The sequence below is a fragment of the Acipenser ruthenus genome, chromosome 2 (genome assembly GCF_902713425.1).
Source record: "Acipenser ruthenus chromosome 2, fAciRut3.2 maternal haplotype, whole genome shotgun sequence".
Classification (NCBI taxonomy): Eukaryota; Metazoa; Chordata; class Actinopteri; order Acipenseriformes; family Acipenseridae; genus Acipenser; species Acipenser ruthenus.
The window spans coordinates 18348092-18364321 of NC_081190.1; the positions used below are offsets into that span (position 1 = coordinate 18348092).

General features: G+C 36.8%; 2 protein-coding genes across 3 annotated transcripts in view; one reads left to right on the plus strand and one right to left on the minus strand.

The window, feature by feature from the left end:
• Positions 1 to 5838: 5838 nt before the first annotated feature.
• Positions 5839 to 15149, plus strand: LOC117409195 (uncharacterized). Its single transcript, XM_034918484.2, has 6 exons — positions 5839 to 6029; positions 7150 to 7255; positions 9038 to 9181; positions 10599 to 10732; positions 12236 to 12403; positions 14285 to 15149. Exons 1-6 carry the CDS (start codon positions 5889 to 5891, stop codon positions 14411 to 14413), a joined length of 822 nt encoding a protein of 273 aa, XP_034774375.2. The 5' UTR covers positions 5839 to 5888; the 3' UTR covers positions 14414 to 15149.
• Positions 15150 to 15708: 559 nt separating this feature from the next.
• LOC117409515 (bifunctional 3'-5' exonuclease/ATP-dependent helicase WRN) overlaps positions 15709 to 16230 on the minus strand; it is a 29804-nt gene continuing 29282 nt past the window's right edge. For both annotated transcript variants that reach the window (XM_034015696.3, XM_034015695.3), the window contains exon 36: positions 15709 to 16135. In XM_034015696.3, coding sequence (XP_033871587.3) covers positions 16019 to 16135 — 117 coding nt within the window. In that variant the 3' untranslated portion in view covers positions 15709 to 16018. The remainder of the gene's footprint in view (positions 16136 to 16230) is intronic.

The following is a 16230-nucleotide window of genomic DNA, read 5'->3' on the forward strand; positions in this document are numbered from 1 at the left end:
TGCAGGGGTGGTAGTGGTGAGCTGAGCATAAAAATAATTTGCCATTCCAAATTGGGAGAAAATAAAAAAAATAATTGGCAACGACTAAATTTATAAAAAAAAAAAATTATATATATATATATATATATATATATATATATATATATATATATATATATATATATATACTGGCATTGGTACCAAGACAATGGAAGTGGTTATTGTGCAGTTAGAGAGAAATCTTTGTGTAGTTCATATCTGGGACTATGATTAGAAAATGATAATCACAGCTGACCTTCTTCACAAGGAGTTCCAGGTGGCCCAATACGCCAACTAGTAAAACACAAGTATAAAGAGTTCAAATCAACTCTATCAGAACTGATCTCATATGTGTGGTCTTGTGACAGTCAATCAGGACAGCGGATTACCATAAAGAAAATAAACGTAGAGTAGGTGGCGCTGGCAGGGGTGAATGGTCACGTGATTTGAATGGATTGAGGAAGGTGGTCCAGTCCTGGCATTTAGGATTCTCCAAGTCCAAAGCAAGCTTCAAGTCAGTAAAGGGCAGATTTAGAGAAACAAAGCCTCACTATTGGAGCAACAGAACCCATAATCATTGCAAACACTAGTAACAGAAATGTAAAAATAAGAACAAAATGTGTTCAGACATTGGTAGCTCTTTTAATTATCCTAAAGGTGGAAGATCAAACACCTTCACCATTTACTTCATTTAAATAGTGCCTTCCCTGGTGTTTTACAGACAAAAATGTAAGAGACGCTTACACATATGTTTTTTCTTGACCTTCGTGCACAGAGGACCAAATTAAATAACTTACACAGTAGCTGTTAAGATCTATAAAATAAGGCGTGTAGTCAGATGGATTTCAAAAGCAGCATTGTGGATTGATATTGTAACTTCATTGACTTTATAAACTTTGACTTGATTGAGTCTGGCACGAACAGTTCATTTAATGTCAAATAAAACCATTATAAAATTATATTCAATTGCAAACTGTATTTTATGCCTTTGGAAATTTAGAAAAAGCTTATTTAAAAGCTTAGTTTTACTGCAGTTCCTTGTTTTAATTCATAATATCCTGTTTTACTCTTCATTCTCCTTGTCTGATTTCCCTCGCACATGAAGGCCTGCCTTATACTGCCCTCCAAGTATGATTGATGGATTCAGTCTTGCATTCTACCCAGTCAGCTATCTAGCTTTTAATCAAGTTCATTATTTCCTGGGGAGTATGCAAAAGCACTGTGTTATCATTAATATACAAGCTGAAAGGTAACTTTGAAAATGTTTGAGGCTCTATACAGACCAAGATGGACAGATAAAGTATTTAATTAAATGGTGTTTCATCATTAGAAATCAATGCTTTTAAAACCTCTGGGTTCTAGACATGAAACGTTTTCACAGTTAGAGTAAAATTCAACCTCTTGTCCTGGCTTAAATTACATCCGTTCTTGACTGTATGAAATCTGTCAAGGTTCTACTGTTCTATTGAAATGATGTTCCTAAAAGTCATAGGGAGAGTGCTTCAGCAGATAACCTCTTAATCTTAATTAAACTTTTAAAAATGTATGTTAAACAACATGTCTTTGAAATACAAATTCAACACAAAAACAAAAATGAGTTCCATCAGTTTACACATGTTTCACAGGGCGGGAGCCAGGGCTGCGAGTGGAAGGGAGCGTTTTTGCATTTAGGATCGGAGGCTCTGCCTCTAGAACAGGGGAGAAAGGACGGGCCGAACTCCAACCAAGAGAGACTTCCCTATGGAGTCAAAGCTAGGCCTAACAGCCTCCGGGCCCCTGAAACACAGAGTCACGTGGCACACGACATATCATAAAGTGAGGAGGAGGGAAAAAGCAAAATGCAAGAGAAAGATCTCAGCTGTGACTGGGTTTAAATAGGGAGTTAATGATGATAGGCAGGTGAAATTAGGAAGGAGCAAAGCCCTGGCTCACGCCCCCCGAACCTTCACTAAAGTTAACATATGTTGATGCCTGCATGGCAGACATGTTATTCGATTGTTTCCCCTTTAAGGTCAGTAAAGAATGTAAGATTGTAATATGTATTCATAAAGCATTATCATGTGAGAAAGTGCATTGAGGTGTATGCATTAACCAACATACTAATGTTTTAAAAATGTGACCCATCGTGTATATGATTTTGTTTTTGTTTTCCCAGAAACTATTTTCAATCAAATAAACTGCACACAATGTAATGTTAATAATAATTGTATATTAAACTAGGATATTTAGTAAATCAGCCTGCAAAGGTCTGTTGCTCATTTTTAATTGCAACAATGTATAACTGTGTTTTACACATTATGTTTCTTTGCTGATAAAAGTCAGACTTCAAAGTGATTATGCAGAATGATTTCATCACTAAACTGCAGACTTACTGATCCATGTAACAAGTTTGTTTCTCTGCTCTAAATAATCAAACTGGTTCCATGTTAAGACTCAAAATATACTCTTCTAGGCCGGGGAATGAAGTCTGTTGTGTTGGAACGATTTTCAACGCCATCAGCACGTTCCTCTGGCGCCAACCATTGAATGACATAACAATGTTGATGGCTGTGGATGGATAGGGGCTGGAATTGACAGCACAAGCGCCCATTAATAAATAGTTTTGCTGAGACTGTATTAATATTTAAAAATGTGTGTGAATCTAATTTGTATTCTGTTTATACGTACTGTGTAGGCCCATGATGGACACCGCCTAGTAATTATTAGTAGTACAACATGATATATGTGCACATTCTATACAAAATGAGTTTTAAACGTCTGTTAAATTAACAAACGGTAAAACTATATTAAATGATTACGTTTATTCAAAGAATACTAATAGAAAAATATTGTATTTATGTTATGAAGTTAACAGTTAATGTAGTTAACATTTCAAGTCAGAGTTAAACTAAAAGCAATGTAACATAAATTACAAAGTCTTGGGCAGGGACGACCTAATCGAATAGCTCCCCTCATCTCTAATTGAAAATGCTTCAGTTGCTTTATTTGTTGGAAAGTATATGAAACGTTCAAAAGGCATGTTGACTGTGTGATTATTATAAGTTGTCATAACAAAATAAGTACAGTACCAATGAATTATGTAACTATGGGAACGTTACCAGCCCCCACACAACCAATCGAAAATCGCGTGAGAGTTTTCCTGACGACCAGACCACGCCTGGCTACCAACGTCTTCAGATACAGGTAGGAGCAACAAGTTCAAGTTTTATTTTTGTCGTTTATAAATGTAAAGTTAGTAAAAATTATTGGTCATACTTGAAGTGTTTGTTCAGGGTTTAACATGGTTGTGCGTTGAATTTATCCTAGAGATTTGGTAGGAAACTACTTAGTTCAAAGATAATAACATGTATTGTAGACGCCTGATCCAAGTAACAAGTTTGTTTCTCCACTTATTACCACACTTAAAAGAGTACAGTATTATAAAATACCACTGAGACCTCCCATACATTAGAACGAAAGTGCACTCGAACTGCACAGAAGGTTTTTTATCGCAGTGGGTGTAAATCGAAAAGACGTCAATTAGCAACAGCACTTTTCACACTGAAATAATAAGTGACCACATTTAAGGTTACGGTATGCAGTTATTATACATCAGTTGTGTAGAGTATTTGTATCCAGATTAATAGACATTTAGGGTAAACTTTCCATTGGGCTCTTGTTATATTATTCATATGAATTGTAATTATATTTACTCCAGCAGGTTTGCTTGCAACATGGGTGTTTATGCAAGCGTTTTTCATAAAAGTAGTGGTCAAATCCTCATCGATTCCACAGATCCATCCCAAGCAAACTGGGTTACAGCCCATTCAGATGCCTGTAAAAGTAAGGATTTATCTGTGTTTTAGTTGCTCAGTTTGCTCTAAATGTTGTGTAGTTTAAACTGTGTTTTTCTTGTTACATACAGTACAAAACAAAGTCGTCTACTGGTCTTCTGTAAAATGAATAATTCGATAAAGTTAAATAAATGTGAACATCGCTATGCAATAGACTCCTAGAACATAGATATTTTTTTTTCAATTGACCAAGGTGATGTATTATATAACTTACTTGCTTTTATTTTTTGTGTAAGGTGTTTCAAAAGCCCAGGCTCATAGTGATAAAGACCCTGTGTTAACCATACAATCCTTCCAGTTACTGCAGTCTGGTACCCCAGCAGATGTAAAACAGTAATCATTTTCCCTTAGTACAGTAGTAGGGCATACTGATATAGCATGCTGTAAGTAAGCAGAACAACAAAAATAACTCAAAATGTATGCACTAGATATTAGTACCCAGACAGTCTACTTAAATTAATTGATACTGAATTAAAATAGTAATGTGCCTGTAACTCTGTACATTGTGTGTAAAACATATCAATTACCAGCCAAATAAAGCCCTGTGTCAGTACTGTACACTGAATATAATTGAAGTGTCATGTCTTAACAACTCTGAATGAACACTTCATTTGTGAAGTGATTGTGCTGCATGGATGCTGGACCCAGTATTTCATCCACTACTTTTTCTAATAAAAGACGCAGAGTGAAAGTATTCGGCTGCTTTGTGGCATTACAAACAGATAATTGTTGTTATTCTAATCTAGGTACTGTTTAGCCGGTTTTAAAGGAGGTACTGCTGAAGCACGTTTTGCTTGGTCAGTTGTTACTTTGGTAAGATACAAGATACCGAAATAAAGTTGTTTTTTTTGTATATCCTTTCATGCAGTTGCTCAGACCTGATTGTGTTGAACTCGATTATCTCAGGAACAGTTCTGGATAGCTTTAGAACTTTTACACTGTATATATCCCCAGACTGCAATCACATTCATATTTTAACACACAAGAAACTGTGCAAAACAAATCCATATACAGTACATTTTCTCTAATTTCCAAATACATATTTGTAATAACAAATATGGGTATATACATTTTTATATGACCTGCTATCCTGGTGCAGTGTCAATAAACAAACGAACATCCTTTAAACGCTCCTACGGGCAAATCGCAGGCAAACTGCTCCTTACGTAGTAAATGTATTACATGGGCAATTTGCCCATAATGGAAAGTGAATCATAAAAAAGCTTCTTATCTAAACATTTGTCTTATATAGCTTATATAAATTACTCTATTTCTAAGTTTCTACTGAATCATATTATCAAAAGTATTTATTTATTTATTTATTTATTTAACAAATACACAGATTCACATTACTGAATGTATTGCTAGTAATTACATCCTTGTTCCATGGCAGTCGGGGCTCAAAATAAAACACCTGCACAGATATGTCCTTTCACACTTGGTACATAAACTACAATAAAACCAACTGTGAGGACTTTAAATGACCAGTATAGTTGATATTTTGTGCCATATTTATTTTAAACAACGTTTTTACAGCACACAATGTGTAGCATACTCACAGAAGCCACCTTGACCAAATTGTGCACTTACAATGGAAAGCCCCTGGGGCAGAGGCATCTGGGTGCCTTCTGGTGTTTGTTATTGATTTTGTGGCTGCCTGATATGCTAGGGCTTATGGAGTGAACAGAGCAACGATACTTGTTTCACGAGCTAACAGGTTCCAGTGTGGAATGTTATTTACATTAAATATGTATGCCATTGTCTATATAAGCCCTCAACTTTGTATTATTTAACTAATAGAACCCTAAGCAGAAGGAATTGCTGCCTGGTAGTTGACCATGTTGGGTACGTTGAGAGTGCGTAACATCTCTTATTATGGACTCCAAGGCACCTGTTATCCTATGTATTATAATATGCGATTGAACTATTTCGGTTTTCATCATATTGTATTTCTCTTTTACTGTTACTTCAGGATAGTTCTCCAGTGTGCTGGACTATTTCTCCACCTGTGCAAGTGAATTGGCCTTCACATCTCTGATGGGGTTTTGCTTTGATTGCATGTTAGTGCCAGTTCCTGAAGTGCAGAGGTGCTGGGGTCGCTTCCTGCTGCTGCAGCCAGATAAGAATGGAAATGTTCATCGCCACAGGTTTATAAAGGATGATATTTTCAATAGACAGGTAATGGAATGTTTTATTATCAGTTGTATTATTAGTATTAGTAGTATTATTTCAAAACGTACATGACTCCCATGATGTGTTTTTAAATTATTTCAACAAATATGATTGATTGCAAATAAAATTAGCACGATATTATATCACTACATGAGAAAAAATGTACAATTCATAGCTGTACAATATACAGGGCTAATATAAAGTCGCTCGGATTGGGGTATACACCCACAAAAAAAATCATGGGAACCCTGAATTTGCCACCTGAGTGTGCTGTTGAAGCCCATATGTGCATCACATACCTCATTAAATAACAGCTGCTATAAGAATAAGTGTTTAGGCCTCAGTTCGTTCATCATAAACCGTGGGATATGAATTCCAGCAGTGCACAATGCACAGTGGTATGATACTTTATTGTAATTTGAAACACAGATTGAGTTTCATCAGGAGTTTTGCGCTGTGTTTTAAATTCTTGCATACATTAGGCTCTGCTCCTGTGTTTTTAGTTGAAACTATGTCACATCCGTTAGACACATTTCAGCTAACGCTGTTATAACTTTTTGGAATGATCTGAATTAATCTGCACACAAATAATCTCCTTGTAGTTCTACCTCATAATTCATGATGTGTTTGCGTATAGGTCTCAAAGTACTGTAAACAAGCCTGATTTCACCAGGCTTATTATAACAATCATTTTAAATTAAATGGCTAATTTAATTTTTTTTTTTTGCTGACAAACAGAAAATGTACCTGTTTCTATATTCCCATGAGAAACGTCCTCCCAGCTGAATAGCTGCTGCTCTTCAAATCTATAATTGAATAGATGCTATGTATTGTACAGGAGATACGTGGTTTCTCACGAGAGCTTCCCTTCACACACTTTACACACATTTCTGCTACTCCCTGGAGAGGAAAGACAAAGACACAAGGCATGGAAGACATACATCGAGTTAAATCAATGGAAATGTAATTTAATGCATATTACCCCTTTAAGCTTAATATTTAAACAACCAGTATTGCGAAAACAAAAGAAACACTTTTTCCCATTGTCTGACTCAGGCTAGTTGTGTGAAAGCACCATCTTATTTGGTTTTTCAGTTGATTCCCACGTGTTTATTCTTCTGTTTAGCTGGTGCAGCAGATACCTGTCACAGAGGATGGCCTTGTGACTTTCCAGACATACTGCAGTGCTGTGTACTGGCTGTCTAACTCCAGCATCGAGACAAAACTGGGAGGTAAGAATCTGCATTGCATGTGTGTAACAGGGTGTTTTGTTACATGTGTGGTTGGTCACTGGAGCCCATGGGCCTGCAGCAGCAGCGGTCAGGCTCTTGTGGATCTTCCAGCAGCAGCGCTTTGCATTCTCATGGCTTTACAGCAGCCACGATCTGTGACACAGCCTCTTTTTGAAGTGGGCATGCCCCCAGCCAATCAGGAACTCCCGATCAGCCCACCCCCGGGCGAGCCTCCTTGTTCAATCAGAGGCAGCGCAGATGAACCAGCGACAGGGTCCACCCTGTCACAATGTACATCGTGTCTATTCATTTTACTCTCTCCTTATTGTCATTGTGTCAAAATGACAAGCGGTTGCATCGTAAAAATATCCTAAAATAAGGGTGGTCTTTAAAACCACACTGCTGTGGGATCCCATTTTTATCTCATGGGGGTGGGGTGAAAATCTCTGGAGATGTTAAACACACATTAGAAATCATTTTTCTTACAATTGAATTTATTATAAATATTTGTGTAAGTGATTCGGATTTGACAGCGCTGTTTCTGAAACTGACAATACACAGAGTCGTAAACTCCCCAGATGCTATAAAGTCAGATTTCCTGTCCGAATCCGCATGTTGTAACCTGCACCAGAGTGTTTTTACTCAGGTTATATTAACAATGTGATATTATTGTGTGTTTGTAAAACGCTTTGGAAAGAACACAAGCGTTTTCTTTTTCCCACCTCCTGTTATCCGTTAATCCTGTACCTGTTATGCACTGCCGTTCTCTGTGTATCAGCCATGGAAGGAAGGGAAAGTATATGAGCCACCTGAAATGTGGACTGCTAACTGAACTAACGAAATAGATCTGATAAAAACATTTCATGCTGAAAGAAATATCCGCAACTAACATGGTTTTTTTTTTACTTCCTGTTGTACGGTGTGTAGTCACACATCCAGTCTTAGACAATCATGTTAGTTTCTAATGAGATTTAATATGCATCTGACTAAAGCAGCAGACTCAGGAAGCCCTCTGATATTTTTACTTTGGTACTAGGCCTTGATCTCACTCATATGATTTCCTAATGAAATGGTTGCCTGTTGGCATTCAAGAGAGGTCTTAACTTTACTAAGCAGTGGAAGCATTATGGAAATTTCCAGTGAGACCCTCAGCAGCAATTTTGTTATCCTCCAAAACTATACAGTGATTGACAGGGTCTTGGCCAGGTCTATCCATTTCAGCAGAGCCACTCTTTTCAATGTGAGGCTTATTAGTTTAAAGCAGTTATTTTCTTTGACTGTCTGCTTGCATACAAACAAGGCCATTCCAGTTAACAGATAGGGTGCTGTGTCTGTTATTACATCAAGTTTCTCTTAAAAATGATAATGCCATAGCACTAGAGATTAATTGATTCCCCTGATGTCTGACTACAGGTACTGTAATGGCTATGGTACAAACTGCTGACCATACAGAAAGAGACTCTATTCAAGTCTTGGAAACCATTAGAGACAGGCTTACGTGTCTAATTTTTTTTTAAAGCAGACATGATTCTGTATAGATAGTGTTGCTGTTGTTCGCAGTTTATCATGTAACCAGCCTAATTAAAATGACTCGCTACAGAAACTATGAAGACTATGACAAAAGGGGGCAACTTTGTTTTAAGTGAGAAAAATATAACTTTCAGGTAATTAAATAGTGTATCGCAGTAATTACATTTTTTTAATTAAACAGTATAGTTATAGGAATTACATTTGCAATGTCTAATCACCTCCTGCCTAATCCAGTTGTTTTCATTTTCTCAGGGTTGTATCAGACATTAGCCTGCAGCTCCCTGAACAAGGACTCTCTAGAGCGTCTTCTACAAGCTCTTTACCCAAAGGAAAGTCAAGGGGGAGTGAACCAGCTTTCCAGCCTGCTAATGTGGGAAATGGACACGAAAAACCAAGGTAAGACTCTGAAGATGCGCAAAACGTATTACTGTACATGTAGACCTTCTCCGTAAGCACCTCTCATTAGGGAGGTCTAAACTCCTTCAACCAGGGGTTTTACCCTTACTTAAAATGAGCCTGTTTGCTCATGGTTCAGTATCCATGAAAGAAAAAGTCCTCCCTGGTTTCTACCACACGGCAACGTAATTTTATGCGTCATGAGATAATAAGGGCACAACAGGCCGGGGACCTGAAGTGCAGTCGTCTAAACATGCGAATAGCTATAATGAGTACAAACACACATTTTTAAGAATGTTATTTGCAATTGCAAACAGATAGACTTAACGCATAGTGTCATGGCAGGTGTGGCAATTACAGATAGCTTTTAACACAAAGCAGTGCATTGCATGGCTTGAAAAGCCCACAGCATGCAGATAACTGACATGTCAGTAATCTTGTTCTCTGTAAGTTGGGGGTCAAAGTGTGTTTATAAGGCACTGTAGCATGCACTATAATTTGAACGCAGCGGGGGAAAGGGGCACAAAGGAGCTGGAATTTAATTTGACATCATCTGCACCTTTCTTACTTAAAGCTGATGCATTCTATGGGACAAAATGGGAACACTGTGTATACCGGTCAGCTATCGAGCAGAATTGAAATTTCAGTGATGAAATGCTTTCACATGCTGCAAGATGAGCTGTTGTTTTCTGTTTTATATGTTGCTATGCTGTGTCTGTGTATTTTCTTTAACCCGATGTAAAGGCAAACTTGTAGAAAGTTACCGTAAAGGACACATTCTTTATTTGGGTTTGATATATGGAGGTTGTCGGTGTCATGTGATCTTCTGTACCAATGTCTGTGTCTTGTGATCTTTTGTAGCAATATATCTTATTAACAGGGTGTGTGTGTGTCAAATGCATGGATTGTGACTATGTTTATCATAGAAAATTAGAAGTGACCAAGACAGGAAAGGTATAGGAGGATACGAAGCTGTACTGGAGAACAGTTGCAAAAAGAAAGCATTGTTGAAGAATGATGTCACCACAAGCTAGGTATAAAAAGGCTTATTTAGAGCTCTTTTGTTAGACCAGAAGGGAAGAAATGGAAGAATGGATCATTAATAATAAATGCATGTTGATATTGAACTTTAATCAAGCATTAGTATTAAAGTGTCTAATTGTTGTATTGTGCGAAACATTCTGGGGTAATCCAAAAAATGAGCCACTTACACAAGAAAGTTATTCTATAAGGTTGGGACCATTTTATTTATCATTGTTTTTTACATGTAAAAGTTCCCTATGGACAGAGGTTATTTATAAATATTCGGTCTTTAATTTACGGGTTTCTGCACTTTGAAATTGTCTACTGTCCGTCAACTAGAGAAGGTACGATTGTTCCAAAACCGGCATACTTTATGGATTTTATATTGTTCTAGGGTTTATTGATGAAGATCAGTTTATTGCATGGATGAAGAAACTCCCACAGGAAACCTTGACAGCTTTGCTGCACTTCTCGGTGATACCACACAAGCTCACAGCAGCAAGTGCACCACAAATTCCCCAGAGAGACGTAAGTGTCTTAAAAAAGGACAGTGTATATCTGTAATATTGTTTAATAGATTGCAAGCGTGCCTAAACTTGCATTTTGTACTTTTTTGTGGCACTGTAATTCCAATATGCTGGGTATGTTAAAAAACTAAATAATTTACTTGAGGAACACAGTGGCACTGGCTTAGACCCGCATAAGTCGAAGTCGTCAGTTGAATTTCACCAGAGTCAGTCGCTGCAGAGATTTTAATTAGTTGTTAGCCGTCATCACAGTCAGATAATTCTGACTGATAGCGAATGCAGTGGTTGGTCCCATAGTTAAAGAAAGGGGCTTGTTATCAGGAGGTTCCAGGTGCAATCCCAGACACTGTCTCACTGTGTATGACCCTGAGCCAGTCACTTGCCCTCCTGGTGCTTCGTCCTTCAGATGAGACGCAAAGCTGAGGTCCTGTTGGCAGTGACTCTGCAGCAGCAGTTGTGATGCGTAGTTTACCCCCAAGTCTCAAGAAAACCTCATTGCGGAGTTGAAAAAGACATATTTTCAACTAACTTGGGGTCTACATTGGTTACAGTCAGAAAGGATGGTGGCAGAAACACTTAATTTGTGTCTTGAATATAAATACATAAATTAAACATGTATTTTTTTTAATAGCATTGCATATAAACTGTAATATGTATTTCTATACTGTTGTATTTTATTTATTTATTTTAGTTATGTGGTATTACAGTTTAAAACTGCAAAGTAAATTATTTTATTTATTACATTTTCCAATTTTATTTACGATTCATGTTTAAAAAAATAAATAATTATAAAATAAACACTTTTCCTTGGTAATATGTAAAACATTTTTTTTTTAGAAGAAAATACTTTATAGAATACAAAACAGTACTGATAATTTAGAGCACCCTTATTGCCTTGCTTCTGAATGTCAGTTTCAGTTTTCTTTGAGGAATGCCCTCAAAAGCAGTTTCATATACTGAAATCACTTTTCTACTTGATTTACAGGATCAGCATATTTTCATAAATTATGTTCCCAGCTCTCTCCCTTGAGAGGATTATCCAGTTAAATAGCCACAAAAACCTGCTTCATGCTTATAAATATTTCATCTAGTTTGTTTTAATCAGACTCAGACCTGTTCTAATGCTTTCCTCTCTCTCTTAACCTTCAAGTTCAGTTGATGGGTTTTGGTTAGACTAGAGGTAGTGGGTCTTTAACCCTTTGGACCGCGCCCCCCTTCTTGTGTCCCGTCCCGTCCCGTCCCCCCCACCCACCCACCCACGTTCATTTCCAGTAAAAAAAATAAATAAAAAAAATTCAGCATGCTACTTACTGGCTTCTCTGTATGTCACTGATGTTGTGTTTTTTTCTTTTGCATGAACCAACCACTGATTAGTAATGTGCACACCACGTAGTAAGCCCGCCCACCGCCCCCCGTGACCACTGGACTAGAGGTTATTGTCTGGTTTGTCTTACTTGCCCTAATCGTACAGGCTGTTATATTTACTGTGGTGTTTGTGTTTCAGTTGACTACAGCTCAAGACTCCAGAAAGGTAACAGATAACCAGCTTCTTAAAATTGCTGTGGAGATGTCTAGGCAGAGAAGAGACTGGAAACTGTTGGCCAATAGCCTTGGTTTCTTGGAGACAGACAGTCAAACATTTGAGAGAAAACATTTAGAAGTACAGAACCAGGTAAGATAAACCTATATTATATATATATATATATATATATATATATATATATATATATATATATATAAAAAAAAAATCAGCAAAGATGAGCGTGTTAATGAGGTAGAACAGTCATAGCGGTCTATAGTCTGAAATATTATTGCAAATATTGTTCCTTGTTTTATCTTAAGCTCCCCTTCAGGGTTGAGCTAATGAAAGACAATACTTCTCTAGTACTTGTACATCTACCCCTAATTTAGCTATTGTAATTTAATACCTTAAACCAGGGGTAGTCAATTATTTTATGTGAAGGTCCAGAATTCTTAGTTACAGCAAGGTGAAGCTCCAGAGCATATCCCCATACCCTCAAACAAGCACATAACTACACAAATACATGTTGGTTCTTCACTTGGTTTTAGACGTTCTTCACTAGTCTGCTTTTTTTGCTAACTTGTTCCTACACGAGCTCTTTCCCTGCTAAAACTATAGAATTACATAACTCTACTGTATTCTTATATGTTTCTGTACTAGCAGACCAAAACATTGTGTTTCACCATTGTAAAAACAAAGCTTATTGTAGCAAAGAAAAGTGAAGCACAAGAAAACAAAAATGAAAAAAAAAATACTTTCAAGTGAATTAAAATACAAATATAAAAACCTTAGAAATAATAAATCTATAGTACTTTTACATTCAGTACATTTGTAATCGGCTAATACTCACAGTAACTTAAGTGGTAGGTCCTCTAGGGGCTTGAGTTACAGGTCAGATCAGCAAGAGCAATACAGAGGCACAAAGATATGCATCAGTCGAAACAGAACGCTAATAATATGAATAATGTTCATCTTGGAGAACAAATACCCAAACACATATCGCTTAAATATTATGTGCTTTCCCCCGGAATAACACAAATACACGTTGTACTTGTTTTTTTTTAAAAAAACATTATATTATGTTTTACCTGTAATATTTTTAATCGGCTTGGGAAGTCTACTTAACAAAAATGCTTTCTGCAGTACTGGTGTAGATTTTTGTTTTCTTTTTTTGTTACGTGCCATTTTTCTAAACTCGAACCATAAGGTATAACAAGTGTATCTGAATTTTGCATTAAAAAAAAAATACTAACCACAATTATTAGCCATAGAGATTGAATGATTGATGCTTGCAAAACAGGCAACAGCAGCCAACACATGCAGTTTCACTTCATTTTAGCTTCTAATGCTGTTGTACATTTTGTTTCATTCATGCCGTTCATTGTATCTGCTACTTGCTATCACAGTGACACCTGCTGTACCCTCGCGCACCACGCTCATAAGAACCATGTTGTCTCTCAAATTTCCAATGTGAATGCAAGAAAAAACACAGATTGGCATATGACTTGGCGGTCCACTCAAAATGTTCTGCCACGGTCCGCCTGTTGACTACCCCTGCCTTAAACCATTTCAGTCCACAGTTTCAGATTCTCAGTATTATGGAAACTCACCAAGTAAAATATTACAGTAGCCTTCACTTTGACCGATGACGTAAGGCGACGATTATACTGTGGTCTCATATTACAAAGCAGTTTAGCCAAAGAGAATCTCTCTATCACTTTTCAAAAACCATTCCTCTAAGTCCTTACAAGTTTTGTGAACAGGGCTGCTAAAGGTTTAAGATATTGGCTTCATACTTGGTACATAACTGTATTCTACGATTCCCTGGGTCAAGTTGGATTTCTGGTGTTGTTCAAGACAAATGAACCGTTGCCACTGCTGCCACTGCATGGCCTGACCTTCGTATCTCAGAAGCTTATCATATGCAGGCTTTCTTAAACACTTCAAGCTAAACGAGTTGGTAGCTATGACTTGGACCTTCGAGCAGTTTCCGAGGTACTATAACCGGATGCCTTTGTTTCTTCCACACAGATCGTGGAGATGCTACAGGTGTGGCGAAGCGCAGCAGGCCAGCAGGATCCAGTGCATGTACTGCAGACTGCTCTGAGAGACAGCGGAAACACGGACATCAACAATGAAGTCTTCCATCTCAGCTTCTAATAACGGAATGGCTCATTTAAAAAAGGAGGTTGATTGAATAGAGCCCCAATTAGGTTAAAGAGCATTTCATTATCCTTGGGAAGGGGGGGATATTACAGTATATTTACACAGTACAGAAGACAGGAAATGATTTGATCAATTTTTTAAAAAAAAATCAGGGTACCATCATAATATTAAACATTCTTAACATGTTTCAAGCTTTGTTGAATGCTGTTAAACATACATCGTGTGCATCAAGCTCACCAGTTCTCTGACCTCATGTAGACTGTTATATGTAGTGTTTATATGCCCCATAACTTGTTTATTGGGAAAGGTCTTGTTACACTAATTGCATCCTCCTTTAAGGGCTGTAAAAACAGTACACCCCATATAGCTGCCTGGATCTCATGTAATTGAGAAAAGATTCAATGCAGTTTTTACTCATCCATAGATACAGTAAAACCTCTTTGCATCAACACAGTTGAGAATAGAAGCAATATAAACCTTTACCACAAACACTTTGTCAGGAAAATGAGTAAGTCATCCTAATGAAAGCCACATGCCGTATGTCCAGCACGTTCACGGTGTTACACAACACATCCATTGTCAACATTTAAATCTTGCATCAATGTTTGTTTACTGTTTAGCTATCATTAAGTGTATTGTATTGTCGTGTTTGTATTGCACATTTTGCATTTTCATATAGTATTCAATTGCAGTGATTTACAGAGCAGCAATATACTATGTGAAAAATATGTCGTTTAGGATTTTGTTCTTTTTACAGCCACTCGAGGAACGTTTTGGGAATGGTTTACAATTTAGATTTAAAAAAAAAAAAAGGGGCTTCTTGTCAATTTCTCATTTGACCTTATTTCTAAAACTAAGACACCCAAGATATCCTTAATACCACCAATTTATATATATATATATATATATATATATATTATATATATATATATATATATATATATATAAAAATTAATTAGTCACTTTCAGCTGGAAAATGAAAAAGGTGTATGAACTCTGAGAGGCAGAAGAAACACGGTTACAAATGTTTTTAGTCCTTTCTCCCTCCCTTGCACAGCTCAACTCTCACCAGGATAAGGGATAACTATTTGTTTGAAAAACAATAGGCATTTGGCATGTGGTTTGCTGTGCTGTGAACGGGACCATCTGTAATGTTTGTTTATTGAAACCGCACCATGTCCTGTTATTTTAAGATTATTGTTTTTAATCCCACAGAGGTGTCATATAATTAGAAATGTACGTATAACCCGGCCTAGATCAGAGTGATATTTAAAAATCAGACTAGAGAATTTAATTTACAATGAAAAAAATCATTTAATTGATCATACATAAAAATTGTAATAAAGTGCTTTCATCACCTTGCAAAAAAGGTACCAGTTTATAAATGCATTTATATACATATACTGTATATTAATAAAGTAATTAAATGAAATGCTATCTTTGTTAGATAAAGAAATCTGACACATGCATTGGTTTTGTACATACAAATTATGAATAGTGTGTTAACTTATTGCTCAAGTGAAGACTGATCCCAGATTCTGGAATTTTACTCAAATGTATTAAGAACTTCCTTAGGCAGGTCCCAGAAGATTCTCAATTCTACATGAACAAACCTTTTTTTGTTTTGGCTTTCTTGGTGGCAGTAGATGAAGAGCTGCTTCCTTTAGATGCATTAAACCATGCTGGTAATTTTCTCTTGGCAGGCTGGCTAAAATTCTGAGAAAGAAATGCAGATGCTGTAGTTAGTTAGCCACTAGTTCAACTTGAGTGGTCCCCTTGTTATATGTAAAAATACATGTGTGACATACAAA